This window comes from Bos grunniens, chromosome 16 (assembly GCF_055505025.1).
Source record: "Bos grunniens cultivar Pamir isolate PY7600 chromosome 16, Bosgru_T2T1.0, whole genome shotgun sequence".
Classification (NCBI taxonomy): Eukaryota; Metazoa; Chordata; class Mammalia; order Artiodactyla; family Bovidae; genus Bos; species Bos grunniens.
In genome coordinates this window covers 14219303-14239417 of record NC_141180.1, presented here as the reverse complement: position 1 = coordinate 14239417, position 20115 = coordinate 14219303, and the positions used below count along the sequence as shown (strand labels likewise).

General features: G+C 37.7%; 1 protein-coding gene across 6 annotated transcripts in view; it reads left to right on the top strand.

Moving 5' to 3' along the window:
* HMCN1 (hemicentin 1) overlaps positions 1-20115 on the top strand; it is a 537476-nt gene that overhangs the window by 93420 nt on the left and 423941 nt on the right. Inside the window, exon 1 of one of the 6 annotated variants that reach the window (XM_086343340.1) lies at positions 19351-19405. The exons of the other annotated variants lie outside the window; for them this stretch is intronic. Coding sequence (XP_086199466.1) covers positions 19393-19405 — 13 coding nt within the window. The 5' untranslated portion in view covers positions 19351-19392. Of the gene's footprint in view, positions 1-19350; positions 19406-20115 lie in introns of those variants that run through there. 6 annotated transcript variants of the gene reach the window in all.

Below are 20115 nucleotides of genomic sequence, written 5' to 3'. Positions count from 1 at the left end.
TTATCATCTTTGCTTTCTTCTAGGTATTTTGTGGTTTCAGGTCTTTAAGTCTTTAGTCTATTTTGAATTCGCTTTTGTGTATAGTAGAAGATAGTGGTCCAGTTTCTTTTTTTCCCCCTCAATGTCATTATTGAAGAGACTCTTCCTTTTCCATTGCATTTTCTTGGCTCCTTTGTCATAAATCAGTGTAGGTTTATTTCTGGTTCTCTATTCTGTTCTGCTGTTCCATGTGTGTGTCTTTATACCAATACCATACTGTTTAAGTTAGTATACCTTTGTAATATGACTTGAAGTCAAGGAGTGTGATGCCTCCAGCTTTGTTGTTCTCCAAAATTGCTTTGGCTGTTTGTGGTCTTTTTTGTTTCCATACAAATTATAGGACTGTTTGTTCTGTTTCAGTGAATGCCATTGGAATTTTGGGAGGGATTGTATTGAATCTGTATATTACTTTGAGTAGTATGGACATTTTAACAGTAGCAATATTTCTAATCCATGAGTACAAATATCTTTCTGTTTATTTTTGTCATCTTCAATTTCTTTCATTAATATCTTGTAGTTTTCAATGTACACGTCTTTTATCCCCTTGGTTTAATGTATGCTTAAGTATTTCATCTCTGATGCAACTGTAAATGAGATGTTAAAAAATTCTCTTTCTGATAGTTTGTTGTTAGTATAAGTAAGAAACAATGGATTTTTGCAAATTGATTTTGTATCCTGCAACTTCACTGAGTTTGTTTATGAGTTTTAACAAGTTTTTGATGGCATCTTTAAGGTCTTCTGTATGTAATATTGATGTCATCTTCAGATAATGACAGCTGTACTTCTTCATTTCCAATTTGGGTGCCTTTTATTTCTTTTACTTGCCCAATTGCTCTGACTGGTCCTTTCATTACTATGTTGAATAAAAGTGGGAGTGGGCATCCTTGTCTTGTTCCTGATTTTAGAGGAAAAGCTTTCAGCTTTTCACCATTAAGTATGATGTTAGTTGTGACCATGGTGTATAATACTTTTAATGTATTGTTTAATTTGGTGTGCTAATATTTTGTTGAGACTTTTGCATTGTGTTCAACAGAAATCCTGGCCTGTAACTTTCTTTTCTGTGTCATTCTTGTTGGTTTGGGTATCAGGGTAATGCTGATCTTGTATAGAATGTGTTTGGAAGAGATCCCCCCCTCTTATACCTTTTGAAAGAAATAGAGAAGGACTGTTATTATTTTTGAATGTTTTCTGGAATTCACCAGTGACGCTCTCTAGCCCTGGGCTTTTGTTTATTGGGAGGTTTATGATTACTGATTCAATCTCCTTGCTGGTAATCAGTCTGTTAAGATTTTCTTTTTCATCACGATTCAGTCTATAGGTTGTATGTTTCCAGAAATGTATCCATTTCTTCTAGGTTATCCAATGTTTCCAGTAACTGTTTGTAATTATCTTTTATCATCCTTTGTATTTCCATGGTACCAGTAGTGAGTCTCCTCCTTCATCTCTGATTTTAATTATTTGAGTCTTCTCACTTTTTTCTTAGTCCATCCAAACATTTATCAATTTATTTTTTTGTTCAAAGAACCAACTCTTAGTTTAATTGATCTTTTCTTTGTTCTTTTAAGTCTTTATTTCATTTATTTCTGCTATAGCCTTTGTTATTTCCTTCTCTTTACTAACTTTGGCCTTTGCTCCTTTTGTAGTTCCTTGAGGTGTAAACTTAGGTTGTATATTTGAGGTTTTTCTTGTTTCTTGAGGTAGGCATTTATAACTGTGAACTTCCCTCTTACAACTGCATTTGCTGTAATCCTTAAATTTTTGATATGTTACATTTTCATTATCATTCTTCTCAAGATATTTTTAAAATTATTCTTTTTATTACTATTTCTTCTTTGACCCATTGGTTGTTCATTAGCATGTTTTATCTTCATCCTTGTCAACCTCGATAGAGGCCTTTCAGGGTCTGTAACTACCAAGACTTGATGGAGGAGGCCAATAAAGGTAAGAGGCTAGTAAAGAAAATGCAGCTCTTGGCTGTTCTGATTCACTCACCGCCTCAAGGGGACCTTGAAGGACTGAGAAGGCTGGACAGACCCCCAAGAAGATGTCTGGGCCTGAACCAATGTGCTTTTGTCAGAAAGGGGGGGCACTGCAAGGGGGAATGTCTCGAGCACCCTCCTGAGGGACACCCAGGGGGCAGCCCCGACCAGTCCCAGTTCTTTGTGGGTAAGTTGGATGAGAGAGCCCACACATTGACTGATGGGGCCCGTGCCTGCCTGCCTGTATATCCCACTTGATCCATTCTCACCACCCCACTGGAGCCTTGGGTCACCATTGATGTAGCAGGTAAAACTGAATTTCTTGTGGACACTGGAGCTGCCTGCTGTGCTCTGACTTGGCCAGCCAGCCCCCTTTCCACCTGTGGACTATACTGTGACAGGAGTCAGTGGACAGCCTAAGGGAGGGCAATTTATCTCTCTCCTTAGCTCCCCAGGTGGCACATTGGTAAAGAATCTGCCTGCAATGCTGGAGGCACAGGAGACTCAGGTTCAGTCTTTGGGTCAGGAAGATTCCCCTGGAGAAGGAAATGGCAACCCACTCCAGTAATTCTTGCCTGGAAAATTCCATGGACAGAGGAACCTGGCTGGCTACAATCCATGGGGCCGCAAAGAGTCAGCTATGACTGAGCACATCAGCACAGTCATGAATTTTTGTTTTCTTCATGTAATTAATTTCTAGTTTCTGGTATGAACCAGATCTTATTTCATTACTCTTAGAGTTGCTAAGACTCGCTTTGTGACGTAACACGGGGTCTGTTTTGGAAAGTGTTCCGTGTACACTTTAGAAGAATGTGTATTCTGTTGCTTTTGGATGGTGTATTTTATAGATAGCTGTTAATTTTATATGGTCTAACGTGTCATTTCAGGCTGATGTTTTCTTATTTATTTTTCTGTCTCAGTGATCTACCCACTGATGTAAGAGGGGTATTAAAGTTCTCTACAGTTATTTGTGTTTACAAATGTAACAGATTCTTCTTGGATTGGCCCCTTTATCATTATGTAACACCCCCTTTTGTCTGTTAAAACTACAGTCTTTGTTTTAAGGTCCATTTTGTCTTATAAAAGTATAGACGTTTGAGAGCTTTCTTTTGGTTTCCATTTGCATGAAATATCTTTTTTATTTCTTTACTTTTTATCTATGTAGGTCCTTACATGTAAAGTGTCTCTCTTATAGGCAGCAAATAGGTGAGTCATTTGTTTTAATCCATTCAGCCATGGTGTATCTCTTGATTGAAGTACTTAATCCATTTAAATTTGAGGTAATTATTAATAGGTATGCTCTTTTAGTCTTTTGGTTGTTTTAAAGCTTTTTTATAGCTCCTTTATTGCTTTCTTCTTTTGTGATTTGATGACTTTATTTAGTGGTATGCTTATATTCTCTTTATCTTTTATGTGTTTATGATAGATGTTTGCTTTATGGTTACCATGAAGCTTACATGTAGCTAACTTGTGTCTGTAGCAGTCTATTTTAAATTGATAGCAAGTTAAGTTTGCTATCACTCATCATAATATCATGATATTATGATATATTAATATACCATGATTTTCGTATTAATTCCGTGGAGCAGAAAGGAGAAATAAGAAATTATTTGTAATGTTTTTCAGATTCAGTAAATACTTGTGTTAGAAACTACACTGGCCTGTTTACAAAGGTGTTAGCCACACAGAAACACTGAGGAGAGGTATTTTCAAGTCTATTTTATACACAAAGGCAGTGAAGTTTCAAGGTTAAGTAACTTGCCCAGATTCACACCTTGAATAATGTAGAACTGGTATGAAAACTCAAGTCTTTATTTGAAATACAGTGCTCTTCTATTGTGTCTTCTTTTAGTGCTATCTTTAGAGGATATCTATTAAAATGTTAAAATAAACCTTTATTTTGAAAGAAGGGAAGATTTGTGCATTGCTTTCTTAATTTGAATGGCAAGATGAGTATGGTAGCAATCACTAATTTCTATCTGTAACTGAAATAGTGCTTGTGTCTGAAGTTTTCATACATGTCACCAGTTTAAAACATTCATTAATTATATCAGTTCTGCCCAAAATGAAGCATTTATAATTTACTCTCAGAAATATGTTTTTTTTTTCATTTGAATGCTCGCCTATTTATTATTTATGTTTATTAAAAGTTTATTTTTTAGGTAGGGGTGTATCAACATTCTTAATCATTGTCAAATCCATTGGCAGACACTTTTATTAGTAGTGTTTGGTCAGTTGCTTAGGGGATGAAACCAAACAGCATATTGGTTGTGTTATGTTGGACTTTGTGGTTTTACAGTTTAGGAAGTCCAGTCCTCGTGCAATGGCATGCAACCATTTCTGTTCTAAAATTTTTCCTTCTATATGTAACCAGTGTTTAAAAAAATATTTGGAGGAGACTAAAGAAATTTAGATTCCAGACCAAGGAAATAATGCCACCATCTAATCAATCAGGAATTCCTTTGTTTCCACTACAATTAAACATTTAAAAATTATATTTGGATGAGAGGGACTTATTTGTGTGTGGTTTGGAGTAAAGAATGTGGACCTTAGAGTCAGATAGAGCGAGGTTGAATTCTGGGCTCTGCTGTTCATTTGTAAAATGAAGATAATAATACCTAATTTGCAGGGCTGTTTTAAGGACTACAGAATAAAATAAATATATTTGTATGCAGAGTGCCAGATACAAAGCAGATGGCTATTATTATTTCTTAGTACTTCCAACTCAATTCCTAAACATGTAAAACATGTGGATTTTGAGAATGTTCATTGTTAAGACTAAAAATGAAAGAATTTAGGATCAGAGCCCTGATTTGAATGTGGCAGTTTATAGTCAGATTATTCCATCCTCTTCCCAGAAATTATCCAAAATAACAAGGTGAAAGAGAAACCAGAATATGAGCAACTATTTTGGTGTAACTAGGACGGTGATAAAACCCCAGATACACCCGAAAGTGAATTTCTATCCAAAGCTGTGATACTGTACAGTAGGATGTGGAAATGGAACAGAATGGAGTGAGAGTGTAGTCAGTTCACTAAAAGAGTAGTATTTTTGGAGAAGGGGGATGCATACTTTGGTGCAGTGTCTGACCTCCATTTTTATAACAGGTCGAATGGGGTGAACCAGCAGAGTGCAGGCTCTTTCTCAGACCTAGCTTGGCTCTCAGCAGTAAAAATAAGTTAATCATAATAAAATATAAGCCATAGTTAAGAAATATACCACAGCTACCATGTCCATTGGCTGAGGAAATGTGAAGTGCAAATAAATACATAAACAAAATCCTTTATCATGACAAAAAGTGCTGTTATCCTGGAACATAGCCCTGGATCCTTCCCCACATGAATTTCCAGCACACAGCTGGTACAGAAAAAAAAAAAAAGTACCAGGGCTACTACTGTGATAGAAAAAAAAGAACCAGCCCAGGATCTTTGTAAAGAAAATCACAAGGAAAATAATAAGGAAATGAAGAATACCAAAAGCTAGATAAGGAAAAAAAAAAAAAAGAAGAAAGTGTTAGTCAGTCATGTCTGACTCTTCACTACAGTCCACCAGGCTCCTCTGTCCATGGAATTCTCCAGGCAGGAATACTGGAGTGGGTAGCCATTGCTTTTCCAGGGGATCTTCCCAACCCCAGGATTGACCCTGGGTCTCCTGCATTGCAGGTGGGTTCTTTACTGTCTGAACCACCATATAAGGAAAGCTCATGAAAGACAAAACAAAACAGTGGAGCCAAGAAAGAGACAAAAATTGTCAGAAAAAGAAGAAATAACAATGCTGAAATATAGAAAAGATCTAGAGGATGGATATGAGAAAAGTGAGCAAAATGAAACAAATATAAAGAGTTCAATAAGATTAGAGATAAAATTGTAACTACAGAATACAAGCAAATGAAGTCAACCATGCATATTACTGGAGTTGCTAATAAATGAAATGGAAATTATGTGACAAAATAAATTATGTGAACTTCCATAAGCCAAAGACATGCTTTTACCAAGCCCAGTGAAAGTTGCCACAAGAGCCATCAACATGAAAACATCCATGTTAAAACCTTAACATTGGAGATAGTGAAAGAATCCTTTGGGTGGCCAAGAAAAACATCACTTGTAAAAGAAAAAGATTAATGTGACCTTAAACTGCTCTGTAACTGTTCAGGACTAGAAGACAGTGGAGCAACATGTACAAAATCTTCAGAGAAAGAGTGTGACTCAAGAATTTTATAGCCAGCAAAAATGGTGTTCAAGTTCAAAAGTCATAGTAAATGATTTTGAACATGCTCAACAATGGGACTGTTGTACCTGTGAGATAGCTTAAGGAATTTTTAAGAAGGTGAACTATGGACATCTAAGAGCTGTCTGAAGAAACTGCAGTGAAAATACTAACCAGGAGCACGAGATCCATGTAACTCTTTTAGGAGTAGAGCAAATATAAGGGTTAGGGCAACAAAATAGACTGTAATGCTAGTTGTACTGACAGTAGAAACAATGAAAGTTACAAAAGGGGGACAGTAGAGGGAAAGAGAATGGCAGATAAAACAAGTACATTGATTTCAATATGGAAAATTCTGAAAGAATGGGAATACCAGATCACCTTCCCTGCCTCTTGAGAAACCTGTATGCAGTTCAAGAAGCAACAGTTAGAGCTAGACATGGAACAACAGACTGGTTCCAAATAGGAAAAGGAGTACGTCAAGGCTGTATATTGTCATCCTTCTTATTTAACTTACATACAGAGTATATCATGCGAAATGCCGGGCTGGCTAAAGCACAAGCTGGAATCAAGATTGCCAGGAGAAATATCAACTTCAGATGTGCAGATTATATCACTCTAATGGCAGAAAGCAAAGAGGAACTAAAGAGCTTCTTGATGAAATTGAAAGAGGAGAGTGAAAAAGTTGGCTTAAAACTCAACATTTAGAAAACAAAGATCATGACATCTGGTTCCATCACTTCATGGCAAATAGATGGGGAAACAGTGGAAACAGTAACAGACTTTATTTTCCTGGGCTCCAAAATCACTGCAAATGGTGACTGCAGCCACAAAATTAAAAGACATTTGTTCTTTGGAAGAAAAGCTATGACCAACTTAGGTAGCATATTAAAAAGCAGAGGCATCACTTTGTCGACAAAGGTCTGTATAGTCAAAGCTGTGGTTTTTCCTGTAGTCATGTGTGGATGTGAAAATTGGACCATAAGGAAGGCTGGGTGCCAAAGAATTGGTACTTGAAAATTATGGTGCTTGAGCAGACTCTTGAGAGTCCCTTGGACAGCAAGGAGATCAAACCAGTCAATATTAAAGGAAATCAATCCTGAATATTTATTTGAAAGGCTGTTGCTGAAACTGAAACTTCAACACTTTGGCCATCTGATGGGAAAAGTCAATTCATTGGAAAAGACCCTGATGTTGGGAGAGACTGAGGGCAGGAGGAGAAGGATGGTGACAGAGGATAAAATGGTTAGACGGCATCACAGACTCAAAGGATATGGCTTGGAGTAAACTCCAGGAGATAGTGAAATGGAGGGACGTCTGGCATGCTGCAGTTTATTGGGTTGCAAAGAGTTGGATACAACTTAGCGACTAAACAATAATTTCAAATGCAAATTAAAAGCAAGCTACAATCATGATCCAGATGATATAAAGCATCTGACTTTAAGTCAGATTAACCTTAAATGAAACAAAAAGAGCAGTTTATAATGTTAAACAAGATAAAGTAACACTTTAAAAGGATTGAAGCATTCATAGCAAAGGTATAAAAATGAAATATATCCATATACTATTTGTAAAACAAGAGAAAAAATCAGCAGTTTAAAATCAGGAACTTTAATTTTCTCCCATAGTGCATAACAGACTGAGTGGCCAGGAATATGTAAATCTCTAAGATCTAGTTAATATTATTAAAAAGATTAATTGATGTATAAAACTGTTTCCTTAAAACAGAGAGTACATCTTCTCTAGTGACCATGGAATGTTAATAGAAATGAAACATTTGCAGTAAGACAAGGAAAATTACACTAATCAAAATACTGTAAAACTAAAAATTAATAAGAGAATAAAATTGAAAACAACAAATTAAAGCATCTTTCTCTCAAAGTCATGTCAAATAGGTAATCCAAACTAAGATTAATATAGAAAATAAATATAATAATAAAAATACAGCCTGTCAGTACCTATGATGATAGATAAATAACTTCCAGAAGAAAAATTATGCATTTACTACTTTGAGTAGTAAGTTAGGAAGCTAGAAGAAAACAACAAAATCAATCTATGCAAAGCAAAATGATATAATTAAGAAGCATAAAGGCAGGAAGAAATGAATTAAATAAGAGAGGAATAGTACTTTTCCCTTAGGAAAACTAAAATAAAATTACAAAAAAATGTAGAGAGCAGAAAGAAATACATAATGTAAGAAAGGATAATAGGAAAAATACCTTAAAATGCTGGAAATTTACCTTGTAAGAGAGTTTGCGTTCTAAACTCCTGATGAATAATTTGAAAAATTGAATAAAATGGTTAAATTTATAGAGAGAGATAATTTACTAAAAGGTTCTCTATATTTTATATAGAGAAAATAAAGACAGACAAATTAAGATGGGGTTGGCTAGGAGGGCAGAGAAATGTATACCATTGCCAAAAACACTAGGTCCTAATGATTTCACAAGAAAATTCTACTAAACCCTTTAAAACCTAATGTCAATGGTATTTAAACTATTTCAGGGAATATGACAAGGAAGTGATCAAGTTTTAAAATGATGTAAACATGATGTTAATGTCAAAACTTAATAATGATTACAATTAAAAAGAAACTTTAGATCATTCATAGTCATTTTCATGCAAATAACTACACAAAGTCCTAAATTAAATGTTAACAGAATTTAGCACACATTAAAAGAATAAAACATCGTGATTAAGGGAGTTTATTTCAGGGGTATAGTAATGGTTCAATAAAAGGAAATCTAATAACATTACATTTAAGGAGAAAAGCACATGATTGACAACAAAATTTAATTTAAAGTTCATACTTTAAAACAGAAAAATCTCTAATTGTGACTAGGTTGTTATTTTAATATGACAAAATATATGTATTTTAATCCGAAATCCAGTATCATACATAATATGTAAACACTAGAAGCATTGTTGCTCATTTTAGAACCTGACAATGATGTCCATTGGCTAACTTTATTTTTTTGGGCTCCAAAATCACTGAAGATGGTGATTGCAGCCAGGAAATTGAAAGACGCTTACTCCTTGGAAGGAAAGTTATGACCAACCTAGACAGTATATTAAAAAGCCGAGATATTACTTTGTCAACAAAGGTCCGTCTAGTCAAGGCTATGGTTTTTCCAGTGGTCATGTATGGATGTGAGAGTTGGACTATAAAGAAAGCTGAGCGCCAAAGAATTGACGCTTTTGAACTGTGGTGTTGGAGAAGACTCATGAGAGTCCCTTGGACTGCAAGGAGATCCAACCAGTCCATTCTAAAGGAGGTCAGTCCTGGGTGTTCTTAGGAAGGAATGATGCTAAAGCTGAAACTCTGATACTTTGGCCACCTGATGCGAAGACCTGACTGATTTGAGAAGACCCTGATGCTGGGAAAGATTGAGGCCAGGAGGAGAAGGGGACGAAAGAGGATGAGATGGTTGGATGGCATCACCGATTCAATGGACATGAATGTGGGGAGACTCCAGCAGTTGGTGATGGATAAGGAGGCCTGGCATGCTGCGATTCATTGGGTCGCAAAGAGTCAGACACGACGGAGCAACTGAACTGAATCACAACTATTATTTAACGTTGTTCTTGAGTACTAACCAATTCCATTAGACATGAGAGAGAAATCAGAGATACAAAAACAGAAAATGATTTGCAGCTTTCGTGATTGTATACCTGGAAAACCAAAAGAACCAGCTGAAAATTCTTACAAAGAATAAAAAGAATTCCAAATGGTGGTAAAGATAAATTACTATACAAAATCAATAACTTCTGTATACTACAAAGTTGCAACCACTTAGAAGACATAATTGGAAGAAAGACCTCTGATTTTCAACATCAAAAAGTATATCTAAAATAGCTATAAACTTAGTAAGAAATATACACTCTTTTTTTGGGGGGTGGAAATAAACTACAAAAAACTTCTAATGATCCCAAAAGAATACTTCAATAATTGGAATAATGCATCATGAAAAATCTAAGAATTTTGTCCATTTGTCCTAATTTATTCTATGAATTTATTCTATTATTGTGTGACATAGACAAAAATATCTACAGTATTTTTTTGAACTAGATAGACTGGTCTTATATTGTTATAGAAAATAAGCACCAATAGCCAGGAAAATTCAGCCAACGGAGAGTGATGATGTGGAAAGTAGCCCCACCTGAGATTAAAAGATATTATGCCTCAGTTATTAAGACAGTTTGGTTCTAGGCATGAAGGAAAAGATTAATGGAAAAGAATATAGAATACACATGTGAATTGTAGTGGCATGTAATATCAGTAGGGAAAAATAGATTTTTCTGTAAATAATTATGAGCCAGCAGGGTACCCATCTGGAAAAAAAGTGGATCCATACCTCACAGCTTACACCAGCAGAAACTTCAAACAAACCATAGATGTCAATCTAAAACACAAACCTTAAAAGTACTAGAAGACATCAGGGGAGAATTTTATATGACTTCAGGATGAAGAAAGTTTTCCTAACTATGATAAAAACCAGGAACCATGGGGAAAAGAGTAATAAAATTTACTTACTACATAAAAGAAAACTATTTTTGCATGACCAAAATTGCCACAAGAGACATTGAGCTAGAGAAAACTTCTTGCAATTCATATCACAGACAAAGCCTAATTTACTTAGTGTAAACAGCTTTCACAGATTGACACCCAGAGAGTAGCAACCCAGTATAAAATTGGACAAAGGTTATGGGCATTTGTTATTTTACACAAAGGAAATTCAAGAGCTCTTCCCTGAAAACTGTACTATTACGCCCGCCCCCCCGTCCATCGTTTGTCAGTAGCCTGCTTATTTCCATCACAGCAGTGATTCCAACACGCTGCTCTTTTCTCTTTGCTCATTTACTTGTTTTATTGTCCTTTTCATCTGCCAAACTGTGAAATCCTTGGGGAAGTGATACATCTGTCTCCTCCTACTGTAGGATATGAGGCATTCGCAATTCTGCTCTAAGTCTGTTCTATTCCATCTTAGAAATAGGCCTTCTAAACTTTCTTCCTTATGACCTATGCCAAACATATTCAGCTTTTTTATAGTAAACTCAACAGATGAGTTGAGATTTGCAGAATTAAAACATCACAAATTCACATAGTAACGGTTGCAATATGAATTATTTTATCAGGCTTCCAATGGTCAGCTTTAAGCTTGGGGTGTAAATACCTAATAGGGATTGAAAGATGATTTGTTGAATTAAAAAGTGTTAAAGAGAGCTTAAATATTTGTCAATTTATTCTTTGGCACAATGTGTGCTTTTTCAATAACTTCTTTAGAGTCTTGAATTCAATTTCAGTTTCTTTTAATTTTCTTAATTCATCCACCTGATTAACTTTATTGATTTAATTATCATGATGAAATTAATAGTTATGGAGAATGAATGGGCTTCCCTGGTGGCTCAGATGGTAAAGAATCTGCCTGCAGTGTAGGAGACCTGCATTCTATTCTGGGTTGGGAAGATCCTCTGGAATAGGAAATGGCCACTTACTCCAGTATTCTTGCATGGAGAATCCCATAGACAGAGGAGCCTGGTGGGCTACAGTCCATGGGGTTGCAAAGAGTTGTACACAACTGAGCAATTAACACTTTCACACTATAGAGACTGAATATGCAGTGAAATGAACCTGTTGCATGAAAAATTATTCTAAGCCTTAGAGTTGAAACATAACAGATGTTTATTAAATCACACTTTTTGTGAGTCAGGAATTCTGGTACAACTAAACTGGGTTCTCTGACTCTCTCACAATCAAGGTCTCACAATCAAGTCTACAGTCGAGGTACTGACTGGGTCTGTGGTCGTGGCATGGCTTGACTGAAGAAGGTCCAGTTTCTTACTCACGGGGTTGTTGTCAAGATTGAGTTTTTTGTTGGCTGTTGGCAAAAGACTGCCCTTAACTCCTTGCCATGAGGTCCTCCCTGTAGGGAGAACAGGATAACTCTCATGGGTAATTTCCATCAGAGAGCGAGAGAGGGCATGCAAGACAGAAGGTGAAATTTTTTTCAACCTAATCTCAGTGGTGACATTTCATTAGTTTTGTTCTATTCTGTTCATTAGAGGCAGGTCATTAAGTTCATCCCATTCTTAAGGAGAGGGGATTACAGAAGGATGTGAATATCAGATGGTGGGGATCCTTGGAGGCCATTTTAGAGGACATTTAGCACATCGGGTTATTTACCAAACAGTTAGGATATGTCATTAAAAGAATTCAGAGGAGTGACCTCTGAGGATTGAGACACTGAGGAATTTGTTCCAAAAAAGTTGACACCTGAATTAAATCTTGAGTAAAAGTTTGATAAGGGAGAAAGCAGTCTCTTATATAGAAAAAATATAAACAAAGGTGTAGAGGTAGATATTTTTCTTTATTTTGGGCAGAGTGAACAGATAGTATAGCTTTAGTAGTATTTTCATATACTGTATTAATTAGCAACCCGGAATCATAGACCTATTTTTTTTTTTTTGATAAATGGTGTTTTTATCTCAGTCTTGTTTGGGTATTAATATTTTTAAGTATCACTGAAGTGGAAAGTAAAGATCAAACATATCTTTTAAATATTTGATCATGTGACTTCAAATTCTGAGATCTGATTTAATGGCAAGTATGAGAAGTGTTGTTCTATTATCTCCAAAGGCAAGAAAGAGTTTCAGTCATCTGAAAGTTTGACATTTTTTATCTGATGCAAGGTAAAAAATTAAGGCATGACTTGATGAGAATGTGTGTGTCTGTTAATCGCTCATTCCTGTCTGACTCTTTGTGACCCCGTGGACTGTAGCCTGCCGGGCTCCTCTATCCATGGAATTCTCCAAGCAAGAATACTGGAGTGGGTAGCTGTTCCCTTCTCCAGGCAATCTTTCCAACCCAGGAATTGAACCTGGGTCTCTTGCATTCTTTATTGTCTGACCATCAGGGAAGCCCTGATAAGAATGTACCTTACTTTAAAAAAAAAAAGAGTATACTTAACTAATGCCTTGTTGAGTTGGAAATTCAAATTCATTAAATCATCTTAAACAGTGAGAAGCACAAGAAAAGTATTATGTTTTACTAAACTCCCAGAGTGAATTTGTTCCTTATAGTAGATTTTTAAAAAAACCAATCATTGTGTGTGTGCTGTTCAGTCTGACTCTCTGCTACACTATGGACTATAACCTGCCAGGTTCCTCTGTCCGTGGAATTTTCCAGGCAAGAATACTGGAGTGGGTTGCCATTTCCTACTCCATGGGATCTTTCTGACCCAGGGATTGAACCCATCTGCATCGGCAGGCAGATGCTTTACCACTCCCCCTCCTGGGGAGCCCTTAACCAATCATTAGTTCAGTTCAGTTCAGTCCCTCAGTCGTGTCTGACTCTTTGTGACCCCATGAATCGCAGCATGCCAGGCTTCCCTGTCCATCACCAACTCCCGGAGTTCACCCAGACTCATGTCCATCAAGTCAGTGATGCCATCCAGCCATCTCATCCTCTGTCGTCCCCTTCTCCTCCTGCCCCCTAACCCTCCCAGCATCAGAGTCTTTTCCAATGAGTCAACTCTTTGCATGAGGTGGCCAAAGTAGTGGGGTTTCAGCTGTAGCATCATTCCTTCCAAAGAAATCCCAGGGCTGATCTCCTTCAGAATGGACTGGTTGGATCTCCTTGCAGTCCAAGGGACTCTCAAGAGTCTTCTCCAACACCACAGTTCAAAAGCATCAATTCTTTGGCGCTCAGCCTTCTTCACAGTCCAACTCTCACATCCATACATGACCACTGGAAAAACCATAGCCTTGACTAGACGAACCTTTGTTGGCAAAGTAATGTCTCTGCTTTTTAATATGCTATCTAGGTTGGTCATAACTTTCCTTCCAAGGAGTAAGCGTCTTTTAATTTCATGGCTGCAGTCATAATATCTAACATAATGTCTTTTAGATTGCCATGAAAGTTACCAACAGTAGCAGCAGTAGCAATAGCAGAGTTAGCCTGGTCAATCCATTCCAAGCATTACATTTGCTTGCTATCCTCATTAAACAACCTCATCAAACACTTCTCACAACAAACCCAGTGCTTTAGGAATGGTTCAGTTTTCCCATACTAAAATGGGGGAAATCAAGACATGGAGATTTAGGAACTGGATAAAAGTTAAAAACAAAACAAAAAAATATTATGGCAGAGCCTTGATTGTAACCCAAGTAGCTTTGATTCCAGTGCCTGAGCTCTTAAGCAAAATAACAGACTGTCTCTTAGGTCAAACATTTAGTAAATGAAGGCCACATGAATGGCTAATTCCAAATTCAGTGTCACCTTTCATCTAGGTTGTATAGATTTTCTGATGGCATTTGAGTCATTTAAGCACTATAAATTAGTTTGGTTGGGAAGTGCACTTGGTCAAATTGCCTTCCCAGTGTCCCTTCTAATTGCTATTAGTGGATCCTTATAAAATATGTTAATTATTGCATTTTGGTTTGAGTAATGTTGTATAGAAAGTAACAACCCTCACCTTGTGGAGTTCAAATTTTAAACAGAGGCATGTGCTTAGTCGCCTAGTTGTGTCCGACTCTTTGAGGCCCCATGGACTGTAACCCACCAGGCTCTTCTGTCCATGGAATTCTCCAGGCAAGAATACTGGAGTGAGTTGCCATGCCCTCCTCTAGGGGACCTTCCCAACCCAGGGATCAAACCTGGGTCTCCTGCATTGCAGGCAGATTCTTTACCAACGGAGCCACCAGGGAAGGCTTGATATAATTGGTTAACAGGAAGGCTCCTCAGAGGGAAGAAGAAAAGCATGGGAACTTGGAGCAGGGGTATTGAAACCCTGAGATGGAAGACTTCCCTGATGGTCCAGTGGTTAGTATTCCACATTTCCAAATTAGGGGGTGCAGGTTCGATCATTGGATAGGGAACTAAGATCCCCTGTGCCATGCAGTGCGGTTAATCAATCCATCAGTCAGTCACACCGCGAGAGGGTAAGAAAGGACTGATAACTGTGACACAGGAGAAATGCCACAGTGTCTCTTGTTTTTTATTTGGATGTGCACCACAGCCTTTTGGGGCCTGTGGGGACATGCGAGTCTTTGCTTATGCAGTAGTGTGTCGATGATTTGGGAGGAGAGGAGGTGAGACGGCTTTTATGTGAAAGCTTTCCTCTCACCAAGTATGGGCACAAAGCACAGACTTGTCTTGGGTTGAAAACGCTTTGGGACCTAGTCACAATGGCATAAAGTAACTAATTTCAGTGACCTTAGACTATAGTAATTTCCAAATCTGGGATGCTTTTAGTCACCAACTAAGGTATATGCAGATCAGGAAGCAACGGTTAGAACTGGACATAGAACAATAGACTGGTTCCAAATAGGAAAAGGAGTACGTCAAGGCTGTATATTGTCACCCTGCTTATTTAACTTCTATGCAGAGTACATCATGAGAAACGCTGGGCTGGAAGAAGCACAAGCTGGAGTCAAGATTGCCAGGAGAAATGTCAATAACCTCAGATATGCAGATGACACCATCCTTATGGCAGAAAGTGAAGAGGAACTAAAAGCCTCTTGATGAAAGTGAAAGAAGAGAGTGAAAAAAGTTGGCTTAAAGCTCAACATTCAGAAAACGAAGATCATGGCATCCGATCCCATCACTTCATGGCAAATAGATAGGGAAACAGTGGAAACAGTGTCAGACTTTATTTTACTAGGCTCCAAAATCACTACAGATGGTGACTGCAGCCATGAAATTAAAAGACACTTACTTCTTGGAAGGAAAGTTATTACCAACCTAGATAGCATATTGAAAAGCAGAGACATTACTTTGCCAACAAAGGTCCGTCTAGTCAAGGCTATGGTTTTTCCAGTGGTCATGTATGGATGTGAGAGTAGGACTATGAAGAAAGCTGAGCTCTGAAGAATTGATGCTAATGAATTGTGGTGTTGGAGAAGACTCCTGAGAGTCCCTTGGACTGCAAGGAATCCAACCAGTCCATTCTAAAGGAAATCAGCCCTGGGTGTTCTTTGGAAGGAATGATGCTAAAGCTGAAACTCGAGTACTTTGGCCACCTCATGCGAAGAGTTGACTCATTGGAAAAGACTCTGATGCTGGGAGGGATTGGGGGCAGGAGGAAAAGGGGACGACAGAGGATGAGGTGACTGGATGGCATCACCGACTTGATGGACATGAGTCTGGGTGAACTCCGGGACATGGTGATGGACAGGGAGGCCTGGCATGCTGCGATTCATGGGGTCGCAAAGAGTCGGACACGACTGAGCGACTGAACTGAACTGAAGGTGATTACTCTGACCTTCCCTGTAGGAGAAGTATTTAAATTTAAAATGGAAACTTGCATTGATGGGGCTTCCCTGCTAGCTCAGCTGGTAAAGAATCCACCTATATTGCAGGAGACCCCAGTTTGATTCCTGGTTGGGAAGATACGCTGGAGAAGGGATAGGCTACCCACTCCAGTATTCTTGGACTTCCCTGGTGGCTCAGTCAGTAAAGAATCTGCCTGCAATGCAGGAGACCTGGTTTTGATCCCTGGGTTGGAAAGATTCCCTGAAGGAGAGCAGGGTTTCCCAGGTGGTGCTAGTGGTAAAGAACCTGCCTGCCAATATAGGAGACAGAAGAGACATGTATTCGATTCCTGGGTAGGGAAGATCCCTTGGAAGAGGAAATGGCAACCCACTCCAGTGTTCTTGCACGGAGAATCCAATGGAAGAGGAGTCTGGGGGGCTGCTGTCCACAGGGTCACAGAGAGTCAGACACAACTGAAGTGACTTTTGCACTCAAGTTAAACCAGTTCAGAACCATACTAAGAACTTAGAACCATACTAAGGCAGAATGCATGAGCACAACCTCAAGCCTATATGTGATCAAGTGAAATTTCTCTCTTTCTCCTTAATTTACAAATACAAATAATACTTGTAATTTACAATATTTACAAATACAAATGTGAGAAATTTGAAGATAAAATAATCATTCCTCCACTTATTCCAAACGTCAGTTTTTGCTCTGGTGTGAGCTTTCAGAATTTGTCTTTATGCGTATCTGCCTTTGTTCATAGTTGCAATCTAAGTACCTATAGGTCTTTTTTTTTTTTTTTTTGATGTGGGTCATGTTTAATGTCTTTATTGGATTTATTACAATATTGTTTCTCTTGTCTCTGTTCTGATTTTTTGGCCACAAGGTGTGTATGGAATCTTAGCTCCCAACCAGGGATCAAGCCTGCAGCTTGGGTTGAAAGGCGCAGTCTTAATTACTGGACTGCTGGCCAAGTGACTTTACCTATAGTTCTGTGTTTTGCTTTTTTTGTTTAATGGTATATGATAAACATTTACTTGTTTTTCGACATGGAACAAGAGTTTAATTGCTGCCTAATGTTATTTAGAGACTCATGTTTTTTAATCATTTCTCTATTTTGATACTATTTGTTGCTGTCCTAGCGATGTCAGTATCTATTTTCAGTGGATTATAACAAAGTGGGAAATAACTTTACCACAAGATAACTTTAAGACATCATACCTATAATCATATCATACATATAACTACAGTGAATTTCATAAAAGTTGCAACTACTTATAATCTTAAAGAGTACAAATATGCCAGGTTTATTTAGTATGACCCTGGTTGCAGTGATAATATTAAACAAAATAATTTTCTTTCTTACAAGTTACTTCAAATTTGCTATAGTTTATGTCTCTCTATAACAAAATACGAGCATTTGTTTCTAGTCTTGTTTTTTTTATTATTCTGTTAATGAATTTTTCTTTCTTTTAGTGATGGTATTTTATACTTTTTTTGGTAAAAATTTGAATGATTTCTTCAGATAACATGGATTTTTAGTTAAATCGATGAAACAAATGTTCCCAAATCTGGCTTCATAGCTTTTTAGGTTTTAACTTTTACTTGATTTTTATATATTTATATCTGTCAGTAGTGGCCCTTGTGATTTCTTCTATTACTTTGAAAAGGAGAATGTTATTTTTTATATATCTGATATATATATTCTCGTTTGGATTCAGTTGAAGTAATTATAATGGTTATACTGAACCTTTAACCCTTTGGAGGTTATTTTTACTAGATACTATAAAATTCGAATTAGAGTTACATTTTTTAACATAAATAATCTTATTTTATATATCTTCAGATGCTTATTTATAATCATTAATTTTTTTCCAGTTTTTACATATTTATTTGTGTATCAGTAAGTACTTCTGTCCTTTTAGTTACTTGTGCTTACGTTGTCCTATTTATACTTTTTTTGGCCAGTTTTCATTGATAAAATCACCCGTGTGCTATTTAGAATACATTAAAGAATATTGTTGCTAAGTATTCTAAAGCACAAATGAAAAATTCTTTTTTAGATTTTTAATGTATTAAATCCATAAATTAACTTGAAATACATATATTTCAATATTTAGCTTTTCTTTATATAATCATGGCCTTTTAATTTAAAAAAATCTTTTATGTTTTTCAATAAGAAGTACTCCTTAGTTCGATGTCATGATAAACTTGGAGTATTCATACTGTGACTGAATGGTTCCTCCTTTAATCTTGCTGAATCTGACTTGTGTGTTTCTTCTGGACAGCTGGAGGCACCATCTGTAACCAGCCATGAAATACAAATTGTATAGTTTGCATAAATCTGCATACTAGTCAAATATTCTGATATTTGCATTTAAAATTGGCATTTCACAAAATAAAGATAGATGGTAAAATTCATGCTAATAGTTTAATCTAGACTTCATTGGGTTGCAAGGAGAAAAGAAGATCCTCCCAACATGGTACCTGCAAAACGAGCACCCCTGGGTACCAGGGTACCTGGAGGTCAAATGCACACCCACCCTGGCCCCTGAGGTCCCTAGGGATACAGGCTGTCAAGTTTCCCCTTGTGCCAGTGGGACCCAAGCACTGTGCTCAGGCTGGAAACAGGTGAAGTTGAGACAGACATCTCCTCTGTCCCTGGCCCCGCTGCCTCAACCCTTGTTAGACAGGCGTCCCCCAGGGATTTATAAACTTTGGTGCTAGGTGCTGGGAAATGCTTGGTGCATGAATTGGGAGTGTATGAAAAGGCTCGTCCTGGCTAAGAGGCTAAGACTTGGCCTCTAGCCTTGACCGTCTGTCACATGCCCTCATCCTAACCCTCTCCGTCCTCATATCTAGGTCCTCGCTGCGTAGCTGGCGGATGGTGACAGTCAGCAGAAGCAGTGATGGGGCTGCTGGGTAAGGCCTGGCCTTTAAGGGAGTAGAACAGGTGCCCTGTCCCCTGAAGGTGGTGTGGGGCAGGACTGTGGAAATGAGGCTCCAGGTTTGCAGTGCCTATTACATCTGCCCATTGAACTTTGCTTTACAAAACACAAATTAAGAGATAAAATTACTTCAGGACAGTGACTACAAGCATTAAACTCCAAGGCAGGGATCCTTTTGAGATTAGGGCTTTATACAACATACTGGTCATAAGTCCATTCAACCACCTCTTAGTTTGTAAGATACACCCAGATATTTCCGACTTTCTTATACTCAAACCTCCACTCTTTAAATGTAAATATTTGCTTTCTCCTGACAGTTTGAACCAGGCTTTAGGATAGAATGCCTGTTTGTTGAATGAATGAATGAATGCAAGTGTTCAGGGAATACCACACGCATAACATATATACAGATACATGCTATGCTATGCTAAGTCACTTCAGTCGTGTCTGACTCTGTGTGACCCCAGAGACAGCAGACCACCAGGCTCCCCCGTCCCTGGGATTCTCCAGGCAAGAACATTGGAGTGGGTTGCCATTTTCCTTCTGCAATGCATGAAAGTGAAAAGTGAAAGTGAAGTCGCTCATTCGTGTCCGATTCTTAGAGACCCCATGGACTGCAGCCCACCAGGCTCCTCTGTCCATGGGATTTTCCAGGCAAGAGTACTGGAGTGGGGTGCCATTGCC